Below are 27,116 nucleotides of genomic sequence, written 5' to 3'. Positions count from 1 at the left end.
AACTCATAAAAGAGTGGCGACAACAGGTATTTATAAAATGAGGGCACAGCTTGTGTAGGCAGAAGTCCTTCAGTTGCATTAATTTTCTATTTTTTGCATGCAACCTGAAACGTTTGAATGAGCTCTCAAGGGACTACCATCAGCCTCAACCTGGCAGTGCTTACCTCTTCAGTTTTCTAGTGCTTTTCCCCACCACCACCAAATCTATGCATGTGGTGCATGACTGCAGGTGTGCTAGTTGGGTAGGGGCCATGGTACAAATATCATTTTCAAACACAGGCTTATAAGTTAAAGAGAATGTTAAATGTGCCCAACATTACATAAGGTGACCAAAATGCTTTACTTTAATGCATGTGGTTGTGTTTACTGTTTACTGTAAAATGAGGGACGCGCACAAATAATAATTTTTTTATACTAAAAATAATGTTTTTATTTTTTAATAAATATGTTTTATGGAATCAGTGACACACTTATACTCATGGACAAAAATAGCGGTTTGATTAAAACCTTTAATCTATTTGGTAATATTTTAGAACTAATTGTTATTATGTTGGTCAATACGAACATGTGAAAATGGCCATGTACTCATGAAAGTGATTAAAAATAGTATGTCACTATAAACAAAAAAATCATAGTAATTACTCATATATCATGTTAACAACAACACAGAAATTAATGTTCAAACTTGGTCCTGGAGGACCGGAGTCCTGCAGGTTTTGGATGTTTCCCTGCTCCAACTCACCTGTTCCCAATGAAGAGGATCGTTACCAGAGAGGGAGAGGGAGAGAGAGAGAGAGGGGGGGGGGGGGGGGGTGAGGGAGTGAGAGTTTGAATTTTTACCATGCATTTGTAACACTGTCATACTTTTTTTGAATTTTTATTTATTCATTTTTTAATAACGCGACAGGGATTTATTTGACCAATTGTCAAAAGAAAAAGATCATGGCATTTTCTTCAGAAATTGTCGAATTCAATGCGCATGCTCTGATTTATTTAGGTCGTTTACTATCAAACACACTTATAAACAAACCGCACACTGAGTTATTTTTATTTTTTGAGTCTCGGTGACGCGAATAAACAGAGACCGACCGCTCACTCGGGTTTCAACCCAGCCACCGTCATCCGCTGAGACAGTCATATGACCAGCCCTCCGCTGTCATCTGTGTTGTGCAGCGCCAGTTAGCTTAAGCTCACCGGTATCTTTCTCAACTCGCCGTACATTTATCCAGCAATGGCAACATTAGTGGCAAACAGGGCGATGAACAACGGCTTGGCAGCAGCAGCAGCGAGGACGCACACTCAAGCTGTGACCAGAAATTACATCTCTCAACCAAGGCTAAGTACGTACAGTGACTATTTCAAGATGCTACTTAGCTGCTATCGTAGCTGTAGGCTAACAGATGTCATGCTACATTTGCAGATGCATGTATACAGAAGAGAGTATACGATAATCTCTCTCGATTTTGCGACAATATTGACGTAAAGAGTAGATTGCAACAAGGTTTATGCGTCGAAACTAATGACGATATATTGCTGCTGCATCATTACGTGTGTAGTTTGAAATGATGATTAAATGAATTAAAAATAACAGCTATTAGGCTGCTGGCAACGAAACATAGGCCTAAATAATACATTCCTGTTTGGGGTACATTTGCTTCGTGCCTGTATGTTTGTTTTTTGACAAAATTGGGAATCGTGTTATTCCTATCAAGTAGCATATCGGCTAAGCTACCTTGCAAGCTATTGCTCAGGGTGGCTAACGTATTTTGGATAGATGTCATCGTCACGCAGCGACACACAAGTAACTGTATTGGAATTTGTTAATGTAGTGTTAATATTTTTAATTTGATATCGGGACTAATGTACGTGCTACAATCTTTGGCCTGCGAGTGTTAAGCTTCTGTCATTGTTGTAAGCCTCCGGTGTTGCGGTCAAGCCATCTTAAAGAAGATTTTTAGAAATAATTTTGATGAGGGTGTTACAATGCTGCTTGTAAGGTGCCTTTCCCATGTATAAATAAATATATATATATATATATATATATATATTTTTTTTTACGGGAGCTTGGTGAAGACTGAATGATGACTATGATTTGTCATGTGACACGATCACGAGAGTCCAGAGCGCAAGGTCACGTGACTGACTGTTGAAATCATTTGCGGCAGCTGCTACAGTAATGCAAAGCTAATTAGAAACTTACGGTAGGCTACTCCTTAATGTGCACTATTTGGTGTGGATTGTTATAAACAAAATAAATAGAAAATTGACAAATCTTGATTTATATATATATATATATATATATATATATATATAAATCAATATATTTGGCATAACGGGCCAGGGCGAAAGCATATTTATATATATATATATATATATATATATATATATATATATATATATATTTATATATATATATATATTTATATATATTTATATATATATATATATATTTATATATATATATATATTTATATATATTTATATATATATATATATATATTTATATATATATTTATATATATATATATAGTCTTCAAATGATTGATTGATATGGCTGTTATTGGGTTAGATTTTTTTTTTTAACCTCTTCCCTAACATCGATTTTTCTTGTTGAACAGAACACCAAAAACATGTTTTTGTGTGTATGTACCTTTATGTAATTGTCAGAGAAGCAAGTATGGCCTAAAAGCCTATTCGAGAACAAGAAGAAAATTACTTAATGGACCTTGGCCCATCTTACTGCTAGGACAAGGGTATTTTGTGATGTAGCCCTTGTACTTATACCTAACCACCCTACTTCTGAAATGCTGTATTTCTTCTTCTTCTTCTTCCTCTTTTCCTTTCTGGCAAACCTTTTTCTGTGAAGCATATTTCTAAACTGCTGAAGCCCATGATTTGGTCACAGTCAACTAGCAACTAGGCAACTAGGCCTGGGTGATGGGACCAAAGAATAAAGTCAGTCTTGACAATTATGATTGTAACTGAAGTAATAAACCCAAAAAACATTTATTTAAAGGTTTCATTTATTCAAATAAATTCTGTGCAAAATGTTCAGACAACCACGATATTTACATAAATTGGAGATGGCTAGTTTGGAAACAGACCCTTACCTTCTGTCGCCTGCTGTTTTTTACCAAGTTAATCAAATCGCTGACTTTGCCGGAATACACAGCGCAGGACCTATATCATTATGTAGTCAATGTCGTATCTCCTTTCACCGGAGCTGATTTAAAAGCTTGTCTCTGGGATGAGATGCTACGCAGTTCTAAGAGACTTGTTCTAATTTACTGCACTATATCTATTTTTTGGGTCTATTTTAGAAATAAAATGATCTGAAAGCTTTGTTTCGTGATTGTAGTGATACAAATTGTCACAATTATCTGCATTATGCCAATTTGGTTAAAAAAAAACCACACGTATATACACTAGGGGTGTGAATTGCCTAGTACCTGGCGATTCGATTCGTATCACGATTCATAGGTCACAATTAGATTCGATACCGATTAATCACGATACAAATCTATAAATAGATTATTGCGATTGTTTTTTCTCAAATTTAGAAAATACTAATCAGTAAACTTATAAAAAGATTTATATGAAAACATATTTATTTATCTGAAAATTCAGGCTTATAACTGAGCCACTGCATTTAACAAACAGGTTGCAGTCTGTCTCATGTTTGAACAGCACTGAAATCAAATATTAAGGCTTAGTGTTCCATTAATATAACATTCTTCCATACTTAATGTGTGAATACTAAGCCTAAAACTAAAACGTTTTGTTGAATATTCCCATAAAAAAATTCATGTTTAAAAATAAATGTGGCCGCATTTCAAATCGATTCAAGAATTGTGCGCTGTAATATCGCGATATATTGCATAATTGATTTTTTTCTAACAGCCCTAGTATACACATTACATTTCCCTTTATTGGGACAAGGCCAATTTATTTGTTTTTAGTATATTCTTGAGACATTTTTGTTTCGGATCAAAAGATTAATATGAGAAAATTCTGCATTTCAGCTTTTAATTCAATGTATTCACATCAGATATGTTAAACAATTTAGACAGAGCAGATTTAGTTTGAAGCCACTTCACCAGGCTGTTGAATTTTTCATTCATATTTAAGTTATTGTTCGTTTCTAGGGTTTTCTCTTTTCATTCTCCTCTTGTGAAGGTAAAATGCATGCTCTATTGGGTTAAGGTCCGGTGAATGACTTGGTCAGTCGAAGGCGTTCCTTGTTTTCCCCCTGATGAAGTCCTTTGTTGTGTTGGCAATGTTTTGGGTCAGTGTCTTGTTGCATGACACTGCTTTCTCTTGACTAAATTTGCATGCAATGTTCCATAAAATCCCAGACGAAAACTTTCTGTAGATTTCAGAATTCATTCTGCTTCTACCATCATCATCAGTAAAGACGAGTAAGCCTGTTCCAGAAGCAGCCATGCGCGACAAAGCCACGGCATTACATCCAACATGCTTCACAGGTGACCTTGTGTGTTTTGGATCATAAGCAGAATAGCAGATCCTTTCTTTGTCCATTTACTTTGTCTTTTCTTATCATTTTGGTCGATGTTAATCTTGGTCTCAGGAATGGTAATTTTTCTGTCAGACACAAATACAACGTGGATCAACGTGCTGCTATTATTATTGACATGTGTGCACGTCAAACAGTTCATAAGATCAATATAAAGATGTTTTTGTGACATTTTTCTTGACTTGTCAGAGCTCTCAGACATGCAAATGTTTAAAAGCCATTCTGAAATGGAACAACAAAATAAACAATTGACTTTTTTCATCATACTACGTCTTTTATTTCTGGAGGCCTTTGTCTCTCTCGTGTCAAACGGGACAAAAGCTATTAGTCCATGAAATGGTGGCCTTTGTTTTAGTAGTGCATTCTGACATGAAGTGCCATGAAAAGACATAGAGCAAGTCACAGTACGGCTTTTGTGAAGATTTAATTAGTGGTAATCATGTCGTTGTGATAATTTAAAGCCTCATCTGTCACTACCAAAGTCATTCTATAAAAGTTACCTAATTTCTATTCTAATTAGCCTAAAGCAACTTGCTTTTCAGTAACAGGGAAAAAAGGCCTCTTTTGTAGGCATCTGTCTGTCTTATTTATGTCAGCAAGAAGAGGAAGAAATCCACATGAACAGTCTACTTCTTGTCTAAAGAAATCCCCTATTCCATTACTCAACTTCCCAATAGTTTTTTTTATTTTTATAAGTCCCTTTTGACAATGGTGATTGTAAATGTTCTATTTTTCAACTGGGGGTTTGTAGTTAAAGCATCAAATTAAGAGTTTCCAGGATTATAATTGCAGTGTAACCTGAATTCATACCATTCAGAATTTAAGCAATATACTGCACAGTATTTTGATTTGTTTTACTCTGAAATCGCACAAAACGTCAGCGTGTTTAGAATTGCCATCCTGCATGTGGCATTAACTTTCCTAACTTAATCAACCCCATCTAATATATACGACTTCAGTGCATCATGTGTTTGCCTTTTTTTTTTTTTGCAACGCTATGGACCCTTTGTATGGTCATGTCAAACTACTTCTACTCTTTATTTTCAATAAATAAAAAATAATTGGGGTTGGAGTTGATGGTAAACGGGAGAGAGAGGAAATGACCTGCAGGAAAAGACCGCACAGCCCGGGAATCAAGTAATGATGTTTTCTACTTGAGCATTTCAAATTTGATCTTGTTTACATCATTTTGAGTTTGATATAAATACATCTAGTCAGTTTATCATGCGCCGATGACAATCCTAATTCGGGAAAGTGTGTGGTGAAATATTGTTTTGGCCAGCTCTCCCAACTGAGCAATTCAACAATAGCGATTCAATCAATCCGATTTTAATCAAGTAATCAAGATCTGATAAAGATGCTGGTGATTGGATGTAACATTTCAACGTTGGTTGTAGCACGCAGGAAAAATACGTACTGGGTATGCCCACTCGGAGACTTCAAATGTTGTAAACTTCCGTTACTATTGCTCCTAAACACGTTAGCCGTATTTGCTTGTCGCTGCTCGGCCCCTAATAATGTAAGACAATCAACCATGAAATTTACGTACCGGTATTTGTCAAGCTAGAAACAGACAATGTGCAATGAGTCCCGAGGATGTGGACTGAATGCCATGTGTGTTGGGGGATAAGGTGTGGATGAGTGCAGGGTTTTTTAGGTAATTAGCATTCCCACTTTGAGCGGGGCTGTGGGAATCCCTTGTAGTTGAGGCGAAGATGTGAATTTGAAGCTGCACATCACAGCAGCCACTGCTTTGTTGCACGCATTTATTGTTAGAACAGTGGTGCCCCCATCTCCATCCCTGCTCCAACCTCCTTGCCTCTCCCCCCCACCCCCCAATTCCCCTTTTTAGCTGGAAAATTGAATTGTGTTGGAATGCTATGTGCCTCTTTCTCTGGCACTTGAATGGCCTCTTCAGTATTTCACACCAAGGTGTCCTTCAGGGTGCGAGGTCAGGCTACCAAAACAGCCTCTAGTGGCAGATTAGGACCAATTAACATCTTTGTTCACAAAGGGCTTGGCAGTTGAACAGACTGCAGGGTGACCCACACTGCGGTTGCATGCCAAGCCAAGAGACCGCTGCACTTGAGCTGAAGTAGAAAAGAGGGGTGGAGAAAGTTTTGCAAACCTAATGGGAATTGTTGCTACTCCACAACTCATGAACGTATAGTCGATTGAGTAATGGCGATTGTTATGTCGTGAAAGCAAGCTACCTTCACCTTTTTTTTTTTACTGCAGTGGCACATAATGACCTACAGTGAAGTATCTTGGTTATGTTTTTATCACGATGGGAAAAGTGCAACTATATATACAAAAGTTATGCACTCTTGCACACGGGCTTAGTGCCACCAGCCATGCTGCAAGGAATCAAAAGAAATCAATCTTAAAAACACTTGAACAACCTCAGACCCCCCCCCCCCCACACACACACACACACAAGGATAAGAAGCCATTTAAGATTTTTTGCAGACTACAATAAACTAGGTGTTTTTAATGGTTTGACCTAAACACTTGTATTTCATTGAAGGAATAGTTTGATAATTTAAGAAAAAAACATTCATAAAAAAAAGTCAGATACAACTAGACAGGGAGCTCTTTGTCACACGAACAAAGGCACAACCAAAGTGCAACATAGACTGTGGAATACTGTCACTGTCATCAACATCAGATCACATGCACATGTTGGTTAAACACTTAATCAGGGCTCCCCCCAGAAAGCTTGCTCTCAGCCCAGTGGTCCAGACAAAAGGGGGGTGCGTACCACAAATTAGATGACCCGAATCCTACTTGTCAAAATGTTGTAGAAATGAATGTATTGGGAGTAAGGCTCGTTCAGCGAGTGGGATGGCGCCACGCATGTTGTTCCTGTACTCGAAGAAGAAGATTCCTTCCGAATAGAGCATGCACAGACGGCAAACCGAATGCCCCGTTCAGTCGAGGTATTCCCAATGCGTTTATATGAACAAATATTCTGGTTACAAAAGGGGTAAACCGTGTGTCCTGTTCAGGTTTTTAAAAACCCAAATCAGAGCGTATTTGGGTTTTTGTGCGTGTTTACATGGCCTTTAAAAACACGAATAATCGCTGTTATTCGGTTTCTTTATGGGGTTACATACTCAATGTATTTTGGTTCTTTATAGTGCTGCATAATAAAGATTTCATGCAACAAAAAAAAAGCTTAGTTGCATCTTTCTATCAAATAGCATTAATGAAGATTAATGAGCACATCCCAAAAGAAGTCATGCAAGACCAAGCCATTAACATTACGTCCACTGTGTTTAATATATGAGCTTCTATGTTTTGGATTATGAGCAGATGCATTTTTTCCCTTAAAGTGATTTGAATTTTCTGGTGTTTGTAATTGTTCATGAAGTCTTCCTGCAAGCAGCAGATTGTGATACTTTCTCTCCTGCCCTCTGGAGGGTTTTTCTGATTCACCCGTTGACTTCTCATCAGGGTTCGTTCAAGGTCGTAAACATTTGCCAAGACATTGTAAACATGCCAAATTTTCCTTGCGACAGGTAAAACCATTAAACGTTTGCGACTTTTCATTCAATTTCAAAACCCACTATTGATTTCAATAAGATGCAAAAAATGTTCCGTCACGTCAACGTACATTTGATCGTAGGTCTAGTAATCACTAATTACATTGACATGTCTACAGTCTCACCTTTACAAGAGGCTGACCGCCAGATTCCTACTACGGTTGCCTATAAGACAACTTAGCATTTTCTGTATGCAGAACAGTGACACGCAGAAAATACCTGAAAATGTTCACCTTACAGACAGTGCAGAAGCTTTTGTTTCTTCTGCTCCATGAAATGTAAAAAGTGAAAATCAAGCTGTGGTTAAAGGATATTCGTTGGGCACGTCAACCTTTTTTCCATTTATATTCTTTTTCTGTTAGGTTTTCTTCATACTGTTGGTTGTATAATTTACCAGTGATTTTCTGTAACCTTCTTTACTGATGACTCCATTATTTAGCAATCTTTTATGAAGATGGTAGGCGCTTGTCTTGCGTCAATGTAATTGTCAATGCCCTTTGTGGTCAAGTGAATTTTATACATTGTTATTGTTGTGACATTTGCCTGCCTTTGACATTTGGACCGGGAGTATGCAGTGTAGAAAAGCGGTTTGAATCTTGTACAATGTTAAAGGTCGACTCGTGACCGTGACCGTGCCCTGCAATTATTGCAAGGAAGCTCACTTGTTTCTATGTTGATTGGTAGCTTTCAACCACGAAAGAAAATTCGAATACAGTATAAATTATATAGCCTCTATTTGACTGCCACGTAGCCTCTTGAGATAAATCAGAAAATGAACTCTATTTTGAAACTGTTTTGTCTTTCAGCTTACTCTACAGTGTCAGGAGTGAATGGACCCTTAGTCATTCTGGATAATGTCAAGGTGAGGCAACTAGTAATGTTCTTATGTTTTTTTGAATCAGATAAGATTCAAATGTAATTCATTAATTATCTAACTCAAAAGATCTCTCTACTTTTTATAGCTCATACTGTATTATTGTGTTGAGAATTAATAATCTATTAAAGCCCCTATCCCACTGAGCTGCGAATGTTACGTTTCTTCAGGGTTCGTATGTTGCATTTGTGTCACATTTGTCTTCGAAATTAGTCATCATTGTTGTCCCAAATCCATCGCTGGTGAAACCGTCGTAATTTGTCCCGTTCTCGGCGGAGAGTTTGGAGGAGCGTGGCTCTGCTTGGAGTGGCACACACATGGAAATCATATATGAAAAACAAAAAAAAACAAAATCTAGCTTGAAAATGTGCTGAACATATTTTCTACGTTGTATTTCATGTTTGACAAGTGCTCATGCATGTGCCCACAACGGGCAGCGCAAGCCGATTAAAATTCCTCCAAAATGCAACAAGATGCTGCGGCCCAGGCACTAAGCTAAAAGATTAAAATATCAATGACCCCCAGAAAAAAAAGGTTTAAGCCGATTGTCAAAATGACATACCAATGTACGCTGTCATATTTTTTTTATTCTTCATTGCTCCCCCGCCTTATAGACACAAAACATTACTTCATGTAAAAAAAGAAAAGAAAAAAAAAGACTGTCAGCAAAATGTATGATGACGTGTAGACGTGATCATCATAGTCTGAAAACATTTGAACAAAAGTAACAATATTTTGGATACTATATTAACATCGAAAGCGTTGTTATGCATATGGATATGAATTTGGCAACGCTTCTCACAAAAATATTATTATCCAAAATATTGCGAGTTTCGTTCTTTTTTCAAGCTATGAATAGCATACGTCTGCACATGTACTCGTACATTTTGGTGGCTATCAGTTGTGTTTTTTGGACATAATTAAAATGACGTAACTTTTTGTGTCTGAGGCGGGGGAGCCAACATCACGTGAAGAATAAAGAAATTGGTGTGAGCTTCGCGCTAGTATTTTCGGACTATCATTAGCTCATGTCTGCACATGTAGAGTGTACCGATACATTTTGGATACAATCAGTCACAGTTTTCATTCATTGCCACAATAATGGACCGGTTGCACACAGAAACACGGGTTGGCTGTATTTGCCAATCACTTCAGCATAAATGTATTTTCTCTCTCTCGCTCTAGCTCGAAGGAAGAATATGAAACTTGAGATAGGTAGGAAGTTAGGAACACTAATTTATGGCAATACTTGACAACGCCATATGCGGTTTTTTTATAGCACAATAGGCAATAAATTCAAAACAAACAGGGCGGTGTTGCGTGCACAGCGACAACTTAGACAGGACAAGAATGTCCAATAATTACATCTTCTAATAAAAAGGAAACAAAAAATATTAAAATAATAATTTTCATTCGTTGTGTGGGTCAATTTGGCTCAAATTTCAGGTTAATTCGCACATTGTCTCAAATGCCGCAAAAAAAGTCACAAAATGACAGACAGCATAGTTGGCGAATTCAACATTTGCAACGTTCGCAGCTCAGTGGGAATCACTAGACAACAGTACTGATTCATTTACATTCTATGTTAAGTGTAAAACTTCCACTTATTTCTAAAATGTTCAAATTTTAAATAAAAAAAATTCAGTAGTCAGCATATTTAACAGTCTGTGTTTTTCTGTGTGATTGGTTTAAAAGTGGTTAGAACAAATTCTATTTGTTCATATGGTAACTGTGTTTTATCCGTTTGAACTAGTTCCCCAGATATGCTGAAATTGTTCATCTGACCTTGCCTGATGGCACAAAAAGGAGTGGTCAAGTCCTGGAGGTGATTGGTAGCAAGGCAGTTGTTCAGGTGAGACACAGCCATCCGTAATAACTGACTGGCTGGCCACGCGTAGCAAGATTGGAATCGGTCATGCTAGATTTTTCTTCAACCCATTGAATTTATTTACATTTATTATTGTTTGTTTGAGCTACTGTCATAGTTTGATTGCTGCATTTAATAATTTAACCTAATCTGCCCCGATCGACCACAGTTGATTCCAACACGGTCTAGCTTTGTCATCATGATATATATTATATATTATATTGTTTGGTATTCAACTTAAGTCAATGGCTAAACAAAAGTGATGTCAACTTAACAGACATTTGTTTTTTTCCTCATATGTTGATCAAAATCCAAATTGTGCGACATCAGCTACGTTGAATTAGAATTTTAGTTAATTCGGCCAACTTTAAGCAATGTACTTTTTTTTTTTATGTATTAGTTAACCAATTTATTCTCCTGGAACTGCATGTGGTGGCATCATCAATGCTAATTCTTTACTTTGAAAAGCAAAATGTTTCCTAATTTTTCCCCAACGCTAAATTACTTTTATAATTTAGTGAAAAGGCACTTATTTTAATCAGAAAGGCTTTTCGCCAAGGACATTTCTCACATAGCTTAGTTGGTGAAAACTATGACGTTTTCACCACTGTACATATCGATTTCCTTTTTAGATGTTCTCTAATCTACTTCAGGAGGCATAAAAAAAAAAAGGACTAAGAGCAAGATATGTGAAAGAAATCAAGCACAAAAAAACCCATTATGAGCCTTCAGTTAATATGTACCTATTTGGAGACTTTGTATGCCAACCCAACCATATGTTGGACAAGTTATCTTGATCAAGTTTTATGTTCTCTGTTCAGGTGTTCGAGGGAACTTCAGGCATTGATGCCAAGAAGACAGCCTGCGAGTTTACTGGCGATATCCTGCGTACACCAGTTTCCGAGGATATGCTTGGTATGAGACACATGGTTATAATGTAGCCATGAGTCAAGCCGTCATTTTAGTTAGTCTGTCATACAAATTGCTGTTAATAGCAATTTATATTATTCTTATAAATTGTGAATTTCACATCTGCTTGTAAAATTGTTGCAAAATAACAGTCAAACTTTAAGCTCTTTACTCTAATTATCCATTATTCTCTTATCTCAATAAATGTGATGATCTCACCATCTTCACAAGGTAACACATTTGTATTGCAGTAAAAAAAAAGAAGGAAAAAAAGCCTACTTTTGTTTTTCAAGTATCATTAATAATGTCCATGAAGTTTTTATGCTTGTTACTCGTAGGCTCAAAAGAGCCACTCTAGTGCCTAACATGAAATTAAAATATTCTTTAAATTCCAAAAAATGCATTAGCTGAAGTCTCAATTTTCCTGTTGGCTAAACGGAGAAACCCTTCTCTTTCAGGGCGGGTGTTCAACGGCTCAGGCAAACCTATCGACCGTGGACCGACTGTTCTGGCTGAGGACTATTTGGACATCATGGGTACATACTATTTATTTATTCATTTATTAGGTAACAACCCTCTGTTGACCAATCAAATGGACAGCACCACATCTAGCTCCACTCCACACAGTTACATTGTATTGAACATATTTTTGGAATCTTTATATTAGAAACATTTATAAAGTGCAGTGAGGGTGCCTCAGCATGTGAAACGTATCGCCCATGTTTTTGGTAACTTACAAAAAAATGGAGAAATGAACACTGGACACCACAATGCTGCTTTTTTTTTTTTATTTTTTTTTTTTTACTTTGTTAACAGTTTGGCCAAGGCTGAAATAGATTGTTCACTGGGTGACATTTAACTTGTATATAGTCTTCATTTCAAAAACAACAAATCAGTTGTTCTCTTAAGACTTTTGCACAGTACCTTACTGTATGTTACCACGCGACCAACCTTGCTTCTGTGACATAGCAATTTAAAGCAAAGGTGTGTGTTCCCTGTCCAGGTCAGCCCATTAATCCTCAGTGCCGCATCTACCCAGAGGAAATGATCCAGACTGGCATCTCTGCTATTGATGGCATGAACAGTATTGCCAGAGGGCAGAAGATCCCCATTTTCTCCGCTGCTGGGCTGCCCCACAATGAAGTGAGACCACATGCACACATGTAGACTGTTGGTACTCTTCCCTTCAAGGGGAAGTGAAGTCAAAAATATTATTTTACAAGAATAGGTTCTACGTGCCCACACTAGTCTAAACACAGCATTCTGATTAATATAGTGCTTGTGGAATATGTATTAAGATGAAAAATCCACCCATTTTTATCCATCCCAAGTGGTGGTCATTTTGCCACTTGCTGTTAACTGAAAATGACAGTCACTGTGCCTCAAGGCTCAGGTAATGACCAGTCACAGCTCACCTGTTCTCTGGGTCTGATCATGTGATGTTCGGAAGCCGAGCCCTTAGGCACTGTAATGTCATTTTCACTTGATTTCCAATAGGGATGTATATCAACCCCATTGCGTAATTATTATAGACCAGACTATTAATAATCTCCGCCCTTACATGCTTAATGGTCTTGGAGAAATTACTCAACTTTATTTCCATTTTATTTAGGCTATGTAAACATTATATAGCACCTTTTTTCAAACTTTGAAATTTTTTTAGATATTCGTCTGAGAAGCATTCTCACAATCTGAGACTGTCGCAAGCGCATTTCTGAGGTAGGGCAAACCTTACCAAACCGTAAACACACAGACGTACATATGAAATAGATAATATTCATATGCAAGTCCGTGAGCAAACGGTAGAGGTGGGAGGATATGGAGTAAATTCAACATGGCTACTCGTAAAGGGACGGGAACGAATGACTTATGTCGCCGTCGTGGTATCCGTGTGATGATGTGAGTGGCATTGCTCACGAGGAATAAGTCACAGCAAATAAACAAATTTAATTGCACTGCTTGTTTTGGGTCGGTCTGGATTCGCGTTCAACGGCCGAGTAACCAGACCAACTTTCTTGGGTGTGGCTTGCCAGGCTAGCATTTGCGTGTAAGGCATGATTGGCTCCTCCGTGCCTCTCTTGTGTTGTGTCTTCCCCCAAATTATCGGAGTAATAGATTTATTTTCTATTACTTGGTTTGACATATAGGCCTACAATTGTGTTCATTCTTTTTAAAGAGAGGCCTACAGATGTGTCCGGGCTCTCTGTGCAGAACTGTACTAAATATTTAGACTGGTGGACCAATGAAGTAGACAAAGCACACTGTGCTTGCATGACACAGTTTTGTTTTTGTGGCCACTGCAGCCGTACTTGCTTGCATTCCAATGCAGATACGTATTTGTTCTTAATTCTGTGAAATTTGAAGATATAGAAAAGTGAAGTATTGGATGGAAAAGAAAAAGAACACAATAGCATCAGTTTCCTAGATTATTACTGTAACATAGGCACAAATGCGGCTGTCATCCCTAATCTCATTCACACGTTATAATTACTTGATCAAAAGGGTCCTACAGTAGAATTGGTCAAACAAACATGGCTTGTGTAGCCCTCCTAATGATGACCCACTTGTCGTGCCATCTGGATGGTGTGAAAACCTGGCTGGTTATTTAATTAAGTACATGTCACATAGGTCATTCATGTGGGGGTTTGCTCTATGGACCAGGTGCCTACTCCCAGGGTGCATAGAGGGGTCGGGCCGGATCAACACACATTAAGTGAAAAGCATGAAATTCCTCTTCACTCGTGCAACACTCCTACAAAGGAGTGGCGGGCTGCTTACTCTTGACTTTCTACTCCAGTGGTCTCAAACACCATACCTGACAATTACACACATTCTTCCTATGCAAGTTTGGAATTTGATTTGATAAATTTACAGCCTGTAAATGTATGGGAAATATTCGTGTTTCCATGACTTGTTACAGCAGCTCTATTTTACATCATGAATATATATATATATTTTTTTTTTAATGGAGCTGTGTTTTTTTTTTTTTTTATTAAATTTTTTAAGCCACTTGGAGATGTAGCTCCAATGTTTGTGTGAGTAATATATACAGTATTATTTGTTGGGGGGAGTTCTCAACTCTGATTGCCTCAGAAAAATTTAATGTTTACTTCATTAGCTAATAATGTAGTACTGTGCATCCTTCGAAAATCTCACGTCGTTACTTCCTGTCAAAAATTAGTGCACATCACCCTGAGCCGTTCACACAGCAACCTGACAGTCAGATTTTCTGATTACGTAAACATGAAGTACTTTGAGAACAAAAATGGGTGAATTTAAAAAAGTAATGAATGATTTAGTCATGTGCTTTATTTGGTGTTTACAACAACCTTTTACTTGGATGGTACTGAAGAATTGAGGACAAAATGACGAGGCAAAAGAAGTACAAAGAGATAATTGGTAAGATTTAAATGACCTTACGGATGAAAAGGATGAAACGATGCAATCATCAACACAAAGAAAACAATAAATTAAACGGCTGAGGCACTTCCTATGAACTGAGGACTTTTGATGTTTACAATGCTTCGTGTGACCGTCTTATCCCACTGTCCGGTCAACCAAGACCGACAGAGTACAGCGTTGCCATCCTAAGCGCTTGCGTCAACTGCCACATATAAATATACCAAATATATATATGTCATGATTTTATCGTCATACCTGTGGTTGGTATTTAACATTGTCAAATTAAAAGGTACGGTATTTGCTTGTGTACTGAATAGCGTTTATATTCCCATAAATCTTCTTACTCAAGCCCTCAGGCATTCATTCGTATAGGAAAATAAATTGTTTTAGTAAAACTTTCGATTTTGACAGCAAAACATATGATATTAAACATTGATATAGGCAAGTGGGTTCATGCCATTCAATTCACTCCTTTACTTCTACACCATGTATACATCCAGAGATGTTTAAATGGTTTAGTATGCACAATATAATCTCATTGCAAGAGTTACACTGGTCATTTATTTGAAGTCTTGAACAAAGTTAAGCCACGCGTTCATTTGGTGCATGTACGCCACATGCACGAAATACGTGCATGTGCTCACTTCTTTGGTTCGACGGTTTCTCTATCCGCGAGCAGCACGTGAACTAGACTCTCAAGAATGGTTCTTGTGCGCTCAAAACATGCTTTTGTGCTCTAAATGTCCTCTTATGTGCTTGTAATTGTGGCGCAAATCAAACGCCATCATGTAAATTCTGCATACAAAACGCACAATGCCGGTGGCTGTGTTTGCTCCCTGATTTTCCTGTCTTATCAAATGCATTTTGTATTATTAATCACGTGTCTATCGCAGTACACATTGATATAGAATTATTACCCAGTCCTACGTTTACAATTATTTGGCAATATAATGGCATTTTAAGAATCAGAATGATGCATGTATATTTACTCAAATGTCACAATATTTTTTGTGGTTGTTTTCCTATAACCAAGAAGTCTGTGTCTGGAAAAGTGTGAAAGTTTAAAATCTCAAATGTTTCTCACATGCCTGGAAATATCATTTGTGAAATCCAGCACGTAAATGTATTCTTTGTATAATTAGTTTTACATCATTACATCATGGTTTTCTTTTGATAGTTTTGTAGAGAATAATTATTATATTTTGTGTAATGTGATTAAAAAACAACAACACAACTTAGTGTTGAACTGGCAGAAGAGAAAACAGAATAAAATAATGACCATATTAGAGTCCTGTGAGCTTTTGTACACGAGTTGTAAGTTTTGTTTTTATAGGTAATTGTGTTTTATTATTTGTGAGACTATAAACACTTTTTGCTTTCTCTCTTAAGATTGCAGCCCAGATCTGTCGGCAAGCCGGCTTGGTGCAGAAGTCCAAGGATGTGATGGACTACAGCTCGGAAAACTTTGCCATTGTGTTTGCAGCCATGGGGGTAAGCAGCAAAATGAAAGCATCCAGCCAACATGTTTTCTATCATGCACATCTGTGGTGCTAATCCACCTCTTAACATTGGCATGACAGCCAACCTCCTTTCTCCCACCCTGCTTTCAGTCTTTTATTCATTAGGTGATTTAACCTTTAAGTCGTTCTTGTTACTTCTGCACCTCTGAGCATATCCTCCTGCCGTGTAGAGGTTACTAATTCAAGAGACCCTTAACACTGTCATCCTGGCAGTATCAAATTCTCTTCCCTTCAGCTGCCCCTCCTGCCTTCCCTTTTGTGACAGCTTGACCTTTACCAAACTCCCAATTTGCTTCACTTGCTGAATACTTTCAACCTCCACTTCACTAAGTCACATCCTGTTGGGATGATTACGCCAGGAGAGTAACGTCACAAGTATTTTTTTTACGTGTTTTAAAAAGAAATTAAAACAATATCGGAAGTGGAAATTTTTTTCGAAACTCTACCCGGAGCATGACGTCACATTCTTAGCGTTTTAGAAGAGCTTTAAAGGCTTATCGACACAGTTGTTGTAAACACCCGAGGCTTGCTCTAAACATCAGGGCTTCACTTCGGCATATAGATGTGTAAAAATCTGTAACTTTAGCATTGAAACTTGCTTAATGCAGCTTTAATCACCTTATAATGTGATTGTTTGTGTATAAAGGTATTCTTGAATAAATCCAGTACAGTTTATGAGACATTAGTTGACATTATATGAGCAGTTTACTGTTACTTTCTAAACCATAACTGTCTGCAATACCCCCCCCCCCCAAAAAAAAACAACCAAACATTTTCCTTGAGTTTTAAATGTTAATCAGTTTGTTTCTCAAATAGGGATTAAGGATTTTATTTTTTGTCAGTTTAGAGTTCACTGACAATGCAATGAGTTTCTTGTTGTCAATACACATACAGTGCATATGAATGAACTTGATAGAACTGTAAATGTGGAATTGCCTTCAAGGATAAATATATCTCCAATAGAAGAAAATGCTACACATATCTCTCGATATATCTTAAAGTTGAACGATTTGATTCAACGCTATTGCATATTCTAAATCAAAACGCGACCCTTGTGAGGAATAAGCGGTTCGGAAAACGGATGAATGGATTTTCCAATTCAAGTATTTTTTTATTTTTGTTACACCCCTAATGGAAATGTATAATCACACCTCATCATACCTGCATTTGACTTTTTTTTTTGTTTTTGAACAAAAAATTCCATGAAGTCAAAAGTAAGGAAATAGTAGTAAAAACAAAATATTTAAGTATTATGCTATTCAACTTATCTGACGAAAGGATTTGGTGGATGGGGGATGTTTAAGTTATATTGTTGGTTAAAAACAAAATAAAATGTGCACATATTTACTACAAGAATGAAAAGGACAAATTAATTTAACAAAAAAACAAAACAATTAGCATACAAAGTAAAACAAAGTAGATACAGTATTTGCTTGCATCGGGCCGGAATCTCCTATGTCACAATTTGGTAAAAAAAAATGTTTTAACAAATCTATGCTATTGTTCAGTCCACACATGTGGGTGTTATTTATTTATGTATTTATTTATTTATTTTTAAATTATTGACCAATCTAAAGTGTCGAAAATGGCTTGGTCTCTTTGACGATGCAATGTTAATGACTACATGTCATTTTTGGGATCTCCTGAAAAGTGACTATAATGGGAGGAGGTACAAAGATTCCACCCAACGGCAGCGATATCAGTTTTGTGTGTGTGTGTGTCATTGAATAATGTTTATCCATTTCTCCCCCAGGTCAACATGGAAACTGCTCGTTTCTTCAAGTCTGATTTTGAAGAAAATGGCTCGATGGATAATGTTTGCCTTTTCTTGAACCTGGCCAATGATCCCACGTAAGATTCAGTCAGACATAATTGGGTTTCATTTACTAGCTTTTGTGTTATAGCTGCACAGTATCAGCGGTGTTCTACAATGAAACAACACAATAATGGCTCTTCAAGTTTCTATTTCCCCCCTTTCTGTTGCCGTTTAGAATTGAACGTATCATTACGCCTCGCCTGGCGTTGACTACTGCAGAATATCTGGCCTACCAGTGCGAGAAACACGTCCTGGTCATCCTCACCGATATGAGTTCCTATGCTGAGGCTCTAAGAGAGGTAACACATCTCCGCCTGCTTGCTAGTATCCAACAATGTATTTTCAGTATACTGCTGAATTTGTATTCTTAAATCATTCTTTAAAGGATCTTAATGCAGTTAGTATTTTTTTTTATTTTTTACTCGCGACTGTCACCTCTGGCCCAAAGCGTAACTGCAGCATGTCAGGCTCGTTCATGGTGCGTGCGCAAGTACGCGCACGAACTTAAAGCGACAGCCAAAGTTAACAAAGACATGACTTCAAATGGTAAGAAAAACTCTTAAAGAGAAAAAAGAAAAAAAAATATTCTATTGGTCATGTGTGGGTTTTAATTTTGACAAATGATTTACAAAACAAATGTGTTGAATATGGCTTACTCTCTTTAAGGGTGCCATGTTAATGGTTGAACGTGCATGCAATTTTGGGGGTCTTTTGGAGGTACAAAGTTTTGGCGCCACACCAGCGATATTTAGAAGCAAAGCTATGATTTGACTCTGCAGGCACTTTATAGTGAGTGATTTTGGTGCGGAAGGAATTGACAGTCCTACCCACGGAGGGGAATGGACAGTCTATTTTTTTTCCTTTTGAGTGGACTGTTATAACCCACTACAGAGCTTCCTTGTCCATTGCTGAGCAGCTGCCATTCAATTGTGCCCTCAGACCTTTGCTTTTTACAAGCTTGAAAAAATGCCGGCATTATTGACAGGGGTGAACATAAGTGGTGCAGTCAGTCAAAAAACAAAAAAAAGCCACAATTTGGCATTTTTGGGCCCCCAGACCGTACAGATTCCAATACGCAGTATCGGCCGATGTCGATACTCTTCCAATAACAGTTTGTAAGTGTGTTTTTCTTGTAATTCTAAAAAACTGCATACTCACTTGGATGTCAAATCATCACTATCATGGTTTGGTCAAGCACTGCTTAAAAACCTTTGTGAAAAAGGAAAATAGTATTTTTTTTATTTTTTCTACTAACGCAGAATGAATCCAGTAGAATCTTATTTTTATTGCCAACCTGGTATGAGTGACAATAATAATAATGATGATAATGATTATAGTAATGCATTAGATTCATATGACGCTTTCTCTCGCACTTATTCACTTACTCACACATTCACACTCTGGTGGCAGTAAACTACGTATGTAGCCACAGCTGCCCTGGGCTGGCTGACATAGAGGCGTGGCTGCCAGTGTGCGCCTACAGCCACTCTGACCACTACCAAACATTTGGTGTTTGGCGTGTGGTTTTTTACCCAAGGGCACAACGGCACATGACTTGCAGAAAGCGGGATTCAAACAGCTGACCCTTCGGTAACGGAACGAACCTGCCTTACCTCCTGAGACGCGGCCGCCGCAATAAGTGATGAAGAGAACAAGAAGTAATATGAAATTAAAATGATAAATAATTTACATGAGGTATCGTTGAGCGAGATTGTGGCATTAAGGCATATCTGAGGGAAGAACGTTTCGGATTAATTAGAATTGCTTAAAGACATTATTTCCTCCTGTAAAACTCCATCTCGGCTGATGTGCGCTCCTTTTAAGTGCAGCTATAATTTGTTAAAATGAATTAAAAGTTATTTTAAGTAAATGTAAAATCACAACGTCAGCGAACAAATTTTGGTTGAATTCATAACTTAATATGATGTATTTTTGAGGGGGGGGGGGAAGCATGAAAGCCATGAGAGGCCAATTGTGAGTCATTTCATATATACGAGGGTGTGCTGAAAAGTTCATAGCTCAACAATGGTATCTGCATTGTTTTTAAACTTCTTCTTTTTTTGTCACCAGACTGTTAAAAAAACATCCCAACAAGATTTAACACACTCGATTTAATCATGGTGGCTTGTTAAATGAGTAAACATTCAAATATGCTCCAGCACACCGTGACCCTGATGAGGATAAGAAGTACACAAAATGGATGGATGGATACAAATACAGTAAATGGAAACTATTGTTTTGAATTCAGAAAGAAATTGATTTAAAAAAAAAAAACAATAAGTGTCATTTTTAAGTAGAAAATCATGTGCAGCCAATGACTGGCTGAAGTTAAGCCAAATGATCTCAAATAAAAGCAGGAAGTCGTCTACTCTACACTTACTATTGCAGAGTCAAGTGATGGCAATTTTTTAAAGAGTCAAATAACGGGGTTAGGGGAAAGGGTTCGGGGGGTGCAAATGTTGCTATTCTGTTTGAAGACCTCGAGAGAAAAAAAAAGACCAAAAAAATTACTTAAACTTGTTTTGTTCCAAAGTCAAGTGAATTCCGAGCAAAGGCAAAAATAAATCCAAGCCATTTATCCTTGGAGTCACAGGTTGATGTTGGGGATGAGGGCTAAATACTTGTCAATTGAAGGCTCAACCTTTACATGCCTGAATAGAAATATGTTATGTTATTTTCCTCAAGGCTCTTTGTATGTTCAGAGCGACACATCAAGCAATTCAACTCTTAACTGAGCCCAGACCGCACGGGTCAAGGTTGAGGTAATCACAAATGCGCCATTAAAACCTGGAATTGTGCTGCCAGTGTATTGAAAAGCAAACTGCACAACATAAAAGGATTACGACGGGGATACAAAAGGGTGAGTAGCAAGGATCTGACTTGCAAAAGGAAAGAAAAGAGGTTTAACGGGGAAAGCAGTATATAGCAGTAGTTTTCCTTGTAGACTTCAGCTGTTAAGGTGAAATAAAAAGCGATACTTAGTGTGACCTTTTTCCTACTTCATGAATTCATAGTTGTACTAATGTATATCACACGATGGTTTTAAAAAAAAAAATATTATTTTTATTTGCCGTCAACCATCGACTGTCCTCGTCTCATCAAGTTAAGATGAGCATTTTTTAAAAGATTGGAAATATGGCGCACTTGAAATCATGTGTCATTCCACACAGGTATTATCTGCCTCACACCAGCACAACAGTGTGTAACTTGTCTATTAATTTAACAAAGAAAGGGAAGGCAACACGTTAACGGTGTTTTAAGCTATGTTATCTGTCAACAAGAATCAAACAACTTGGAGTATTGCGTATTTTTTCCCCCCATAACAATCCTGTAGTCGCAAGGGACTGATGATTCTCTGTTGACAAATCAACAGAAAGAAATGTTTCTGATACCATACAAAACGGTGAACTGAGTGAATTAGGGAATATACATGTTTTCAATGCACTACGGTAATAGGCTTCGAGGAAATTCTGGTCCACCATCCGGTGTCTCAGGAGAGGAAAGCAGTGCACCATTAACACTGTGTATAGTGGCGATGGGGCGCCACTGACCTCGGCTCGGGGCGTTATGAATCGGTGGGGAGAATACTTGGAAGACCTCCTCAATTCCACCGACACACCTTCCTTTGGGGAAGCAGAGTCTGAGGTGGGCTCTCCTATCTCTGGAGTCGAAGTCACTGAGGTGGCAAAGCCCCGGGGGGGTAGATGAGATCCGCTCGGAGTTCCTAAAGGCTCTGGATTTTGTGCGGCAGTCATGGTTGACATGCCTCTACGACATCGGGGACATTGCCTCTGGATTGGCAGACTGGGGTGGTGGTCCCCCTTTCCAAGAAGGGGGACCGGAGGGTGTGTTCCAACTATAGAGGGATCACACTCCTCAGCCTCCCGGGTAAGGTCTATTCAGGGGTGCTGGAGAGGAGGGTCTGTCAGGAAGTCAAATCTTGGATTCAGGAGGAGCAGTGTGGTTTTCGTCCTGACCGTGGAACGGCGGACCAGCTCTACACCCTCGGCAGGGTCCTCGAGGGTCCCTCCGGGAGTCCTGTGGGGGGTGTTTCGGGAGTACGGGTACCGAGCCCTTTTGATACGGGCTGTTCGGTCCCTTTATGACCACTGTTAAGAGTTTGGTCCGCATTGCCGGCAGTTAGTTGGGATTCGTTCCCAGTGAGTGTTTGATTCCGCCAAGGTTGTCCTTTGATTCTGTTCATAACCTTTTTGGACAGAATTTCTACGCGCAGCCAAAGCGTTGAGGGGGTGCGGTTTGGTGGCCTCAGCAATGCAGCTCTGCTTTTTGCAGATGATGTGGTGCTGTTTGCTTCTTGAAGTTGCGATCTCTAACTCTCACTGGAGCGTTTCGCAGCCAAGTGTGAAGAGGTGATAAGATGAAGATCAGCGCCTCTCCGAGATCATGGGCTTCGGTCAGTAAAAGGTGGCGTGCCCTCTCTGGATCGGGGATGAAATCCTGCCCCAAGTGGAGGAGTTCGAGTATCTCCGGGTCTTGTTGACGAGTGAGGGCAGGATGGAGCGGGAGATCCACAGGTGGATCGATGCACCGTCTGCTGTGATGCGGACTCTATATCGGCCCGTTGTGGTGAAGAAGCTGAGCAGGAAGGCGAAGCTCTCAATTTACCGACCGTTCTACGTTCCTACCCTCACCTATAGAACAACATCCCGGATACAAGTGTCTGAAATGAGTTTCCTCCGCATGGTGTCCGAGCTCTCCCTTTAGAGAGAGGGTAAGAAGCTCGGTCATCCGGGAGGTACTCCACGTTGACTGGAGCCAGCCGAGGTGGCTCGGGCACCTTGTTCGGATGCCTCCTGGACGCCTCCCTGGTTAGGTTTTCCCGGGCATGTCCCACCGGCAGGAGGCCCCGGGGACGACCCAGGACACGCTGGAGATACTATGTCTCTCGGCTGGCCTGGGAACGTCTTGGGATCCCGTTAGAGGAGCTGGACGAAGTGGCTGGGGAGAGGGAAGTCTGGGCTTCCCTCCTTAAGCTGCTGCCTCCACGACCTGACCCCTTTATAAGCAGTAGAAAATGGATGGATGAATGTAATAATAGGTTGTATTTTGAATGTTTTTCTCGTCATTTTCATGCTCATATCTTTTACTAATTTCAGCTATATGCTAATTACGGTAGCATCTGCTAATACAAAAAAAAAAATTGCGCGCAATTGCTTGTATGGCGCAGAGATAGGTGTAGCACTTTGTAACATTTGTTGGACTGATGTCTTTGTATCAGACGTCTTTAGATCCAAAATAGAATTATCCAAAGATCTAAAAGAGGACACACTTTTCTAAATTGAATGCAACCTGCGTGATATTCCTGAACTTGCTTTCTGGCACGAGGAGTCATCTTGAGAACTTCCTTTGTTATGTTTCAATTTGCTTTTCTGTCCTTGTGACTAAAATCCATCGGCGTGTTGCCAAATGTGCCAATGCCAAATGTTTTTGTGTGTCCCCCTCGCACGCTCTTCAGGTGTCTGCTGCCAGAGAAGAGGTGCCTGGACGTCGCGGCTTCCCCGGTTACATGTACACCGACTTGGCCACCATCTACGAACGCGCCGGAAGAGTCGAGGGCAGGAATGGCTCCATCACCCAGATCCCCATTCTCACAATGCCTAATGACGGTAAGGGTTGCAGTCGCGCAAAAGCTTTTACAATATTCTTTATTGTGAACCACTCTGGGACACTCCTTACTGTTCATTACATCGACTGGACTGAAGTTGTAAGACAATAATATGGAGGTGCCTCCTCTGCCTCACCCCCTCTTTACAGTTATTACAGGTTCCACTCTTCTGGGATACATTTTTATAAGTTCTGTAGTGTCTGTGGTCATTTTTTTCCCATAGATTTTTTTTTTTTTTTTTTTTTTTACAAGAGCTTTGCTGGTCTATAAAGCATATGTCATTTGGGAATTAAACACTGATCTGTCATTGCAGGAAGAATTGTAAGCAATAGAAACAGGCTTAACAAAAAATGTCCGATGCCTGAAGTTACCATAGCAACTGCAGTATGTCGTGCACATTCATACCTGGTTGAAGAGTATTTCCCCATTACAGCATTACAGGCGGCTGAGTGTGTTAACCTTTACGGAACGCTTCTGGTTTCCTGGCAGTTCTCAGGCGCTTGATTTTGAGTGAAGGTGCTAGAAATAGGCACTAGAAAGATGAATTATGCATTTTTAGCTTCTATGTTGGGGCTTGGTTGAAATGTTTGCCCCGAAATTATTTTATAACCATTTTTTTACGTCTTAATTGCGTTATGAACTGAAATTGTAAACATGGCTATTTCTTCCATCGTTCAAACATAAACGTGTTTTTTTTGTTTGTTTTTTTTACGTTACAATTTTTTCCCCCTTCTGAAAGACATCACCCATCCAATTCCTGATCTGACGGGATACATTACCGAGGGTCAGGTGTACGTGGACAGGCAGCTGCACAACCGTCAGGTAGGGAGGACAGAGGCCCTAAAAAAAAGTTATCTGATGTCAGTCTTTTAAAACTATCATTAAAATAGTGTTTTTATTCATGTTCCAAATATGCTTGTCTTGCAGATTTATCCTCCCATCAATGTTTTGCCCTCCTTGTCCCGACTGATGAAGTCGGCCATTGGAGAGGGGATGACCAGGAAGGACCATGCTGATGTCTCAAACCAGCTGGTAATACATGTAGTCTATTTCTTCGGGGGAAGTGCAGCAACTTAAGGAAAATAAGAACGTTTTTTTCCTTTCTTTTTTTTGGGTGCATTTCGCTTCTAATTTCAGCCTTCGTTGACTTTCACAACTATTGCTCTATTTCTTTACAGCTATGTATGAATCGTGTCAAAATGCCTCGAATGATAACATAAGAAGGAACTGACGGCATACTGATGATTTTTTTCTTTTTCACAACAATATTCAGAGCTCCGCCCACCACCTCTCAGTTGTTAATTTGCTTTTAATATACTGTCCCATTTTTAGTATGCCTGCTATGCTATTGGCAAGGATGTCCAGGCCATGAAGGCTGTCGTGGGAGAAGAAGCGCTCACTTCTGATGATCTGCTCTACCTTGAGTTTCTGCAGAAATTTGAAAAGAACTTTATTGCCCAAGGTAAGTGGGATTGTAAACAGGTCGACAAAAACATAATGTTTATGACTTTAATCTGTCAGTGTATTTCACCTGATTGCATTGTGTATATTCGATTGTTGAAGCAGGTCCCCCCAGTGAACTAATTTCTGCAGGACCCCCACAAAAAGCCCCCCAAAAATGCAAGACACATGTACAGTGTCTCAATAAGTGCAGTTATCCCGTCCAGTATGTTTTTGTCTCACATGAATATCACCATAACAGTCATTTATCTTTTTGAATGTGCAAAAAAAAAAAGCCAACACATGCACAAAGTATATTTTTCATCCATTTTTAGTCCACCTCAAAATATGCTGATAAATATGGTCTCTGTTAGGCTAAAAAATAATGAATACATTCATAAACGGCATCGCATCAGCTTGCCTGTGCGTTTCCCCCTCCTATTTAAATCTTTTTAGAGTACTTTAGGCCAGATGGACAAAAAGTTGTATAGTTTGAATGTGTGTTTTTAAATCCTTCTCTGTCCCACTCAGGCCCATACGACAACAGGACGGTGTACGAAACCTTGGACATCGGCTGGCAGCTGCTCCGAATCTTCCCCAAGGAGATGCTGAAGAGGATCCCTCAGAGCACATTGGCCGAGTTTTATCCCAGGGAGTCTGCTGCTCGCCACTGAGGCGCCAATACGAATTTTGTGCTTTTTGGTCATCTCATGGTCGTATTGTCACCTGCATCCCCCCCCCCCCCCCCCTTTATGACGCCAGCACCCTCTGCCCTCTATCTTGTGGCATGGAGATGAATGTTGTTGAGCACCCCTGATCCCAAAGCTTACTTCCTTTCCCCAAAGTCACCTCCCACGATATCCATGTACCTAACATACTCTTTTTTTTTTTTCCCCGCACCACAAGATCACAGTAGTACTTTTTTTGTCTGTGTACTGTAGTGTATCGCTGTCCCAACGTATGTGATGTATGTATGTGGTTGTGTTGCTCTTTATTGCAAAGGAATGTGATCATATCTGTAAACTTGTAGTCAAGCCCATATTACACGCGTTACTGCTGGATTCTCTTTCATTATATATAAATATATATATATATATTTTAATGACGTACTGTCGACCGTCTGAAAGCATTTCTCAGTGAAGAATGTGCTGCGCGTGGTACAAGCTGAAATGTTATCCTTGCGTTCAGCGTTGATTCATCAATCAATTGAACATTAAAGCCCCTCAGCGTGAACCATATTCATGTAGTGGTGGTCATGCTGTGTACTTCACTCTTTTGGGCTCCCTTACGAACTATATCATGGATGTTTACATTATTAGTGCTTTGTTGTTTGGTTTGTTATAAAAAAGTCTATTGAACATTCCTATTAGTCAGCAGAAACTAATTATTTGTTGTGCAATCATAATTGTTTCTTGAGTTTGTGAAGTGAAATAAATTAAATTATGAGTACAATTTATCACCATCCTTATATTGATTTATGGAATGCCCAGCATTTTATCACCTGTTATTTCATGTTGAAGACAAATTTCTTGTCATTATTTTTATTCCCGCGGTGATTATTTTGTAGTGGGTTTTTTTAATGA

At 38.9% G+C, this 27,116-nt stretch overlaps 1 protein-coding gene across 1 annotated transcript; it reads left to right on the top strand.

Annotated features, from left to right (window-relative positions):
* The first annotated feature begins 1,008 nt into the window (after positions 1 to 1,008).
* On the top strand, positions 1,009 to 26,989 carry atp6v1ba (ATPase, H+ transporting, lysosomal, V1 subunit B, member a). The gene is made up of 14 exons (XM_086092655.1): positions 1,009 to 1,340; positions 8,886 to 8,941; positions 10,707 to 10,805; positions 11,642 to 11,735; positions 12,188 to 12,265; positions 12,733 to 12,872; positions 16,521 to 16,622; positions 18,405 to 18,502; positions 18,643 to 18,766; positions 23,944 to 24,094; positions 24,833 to 24,915; positions 25,021 to 25,125; positions 25,426 to 25,555; positions 26,065 to 26,989. The coding sequence occupies exons 1-14, from the start codon at positions 1,232 to 1,234 to the stop codon at positions 26,205 to 26,207; spliced, it is 1,512 nt and encodes a 503-aa protein (XP_085948781.1). The 5' UTR covers positions 1,009 to 1,231; the 3' UTR covers positions 26,208 to 26,989.
* Positions 26,990 to 27,116: the final 127 nt, after the last annotated feature.

Source organism: Leptonotus elevatus, chromosome 13 (genome assembly GCF_054856555.1).
Source record: "Leptonotus elevatus isolate MCC_2025b chromosome 13, RoL_Lele_1.0, whole genome shotgun sequence".
NCBI lineage: Eukaryota > Metazoa > Chordata > Actinopteri > Syngnathiformes > Syngnathidae > Leptonotus > Leptonotus elevatus.
The sequence above is the reverse complement of the archived record's forward strand: the minus strand, read 5'-3'. Positions and strand labels throughout refer to the sequence as shown.

Bases quoted from the DNA above. Each gene is read 5' to 3' on its own strand.
- atp6v1ba (XM_086092655.1), top strand. From the start codon at position 1,232: ATGGCAACATTAGTGGCAAACAGGGCGATGAACAACGGCTTGGCAGCA. The intron at 1,341-8,885 runs GTACGTACAGTG...TTTGTCTTTCAG, and splicing joins CATCTCTCAACCAAGGCTAA to CTTACTCTACAGTGTCAGGA. The intron at 25,556-26,064 runs GTAAGTGGGATT...TGTCCCACTCAG, and splicing joins AAAGAACTTTATTGCCCAAG to GCCCATACGACAACAGGACG.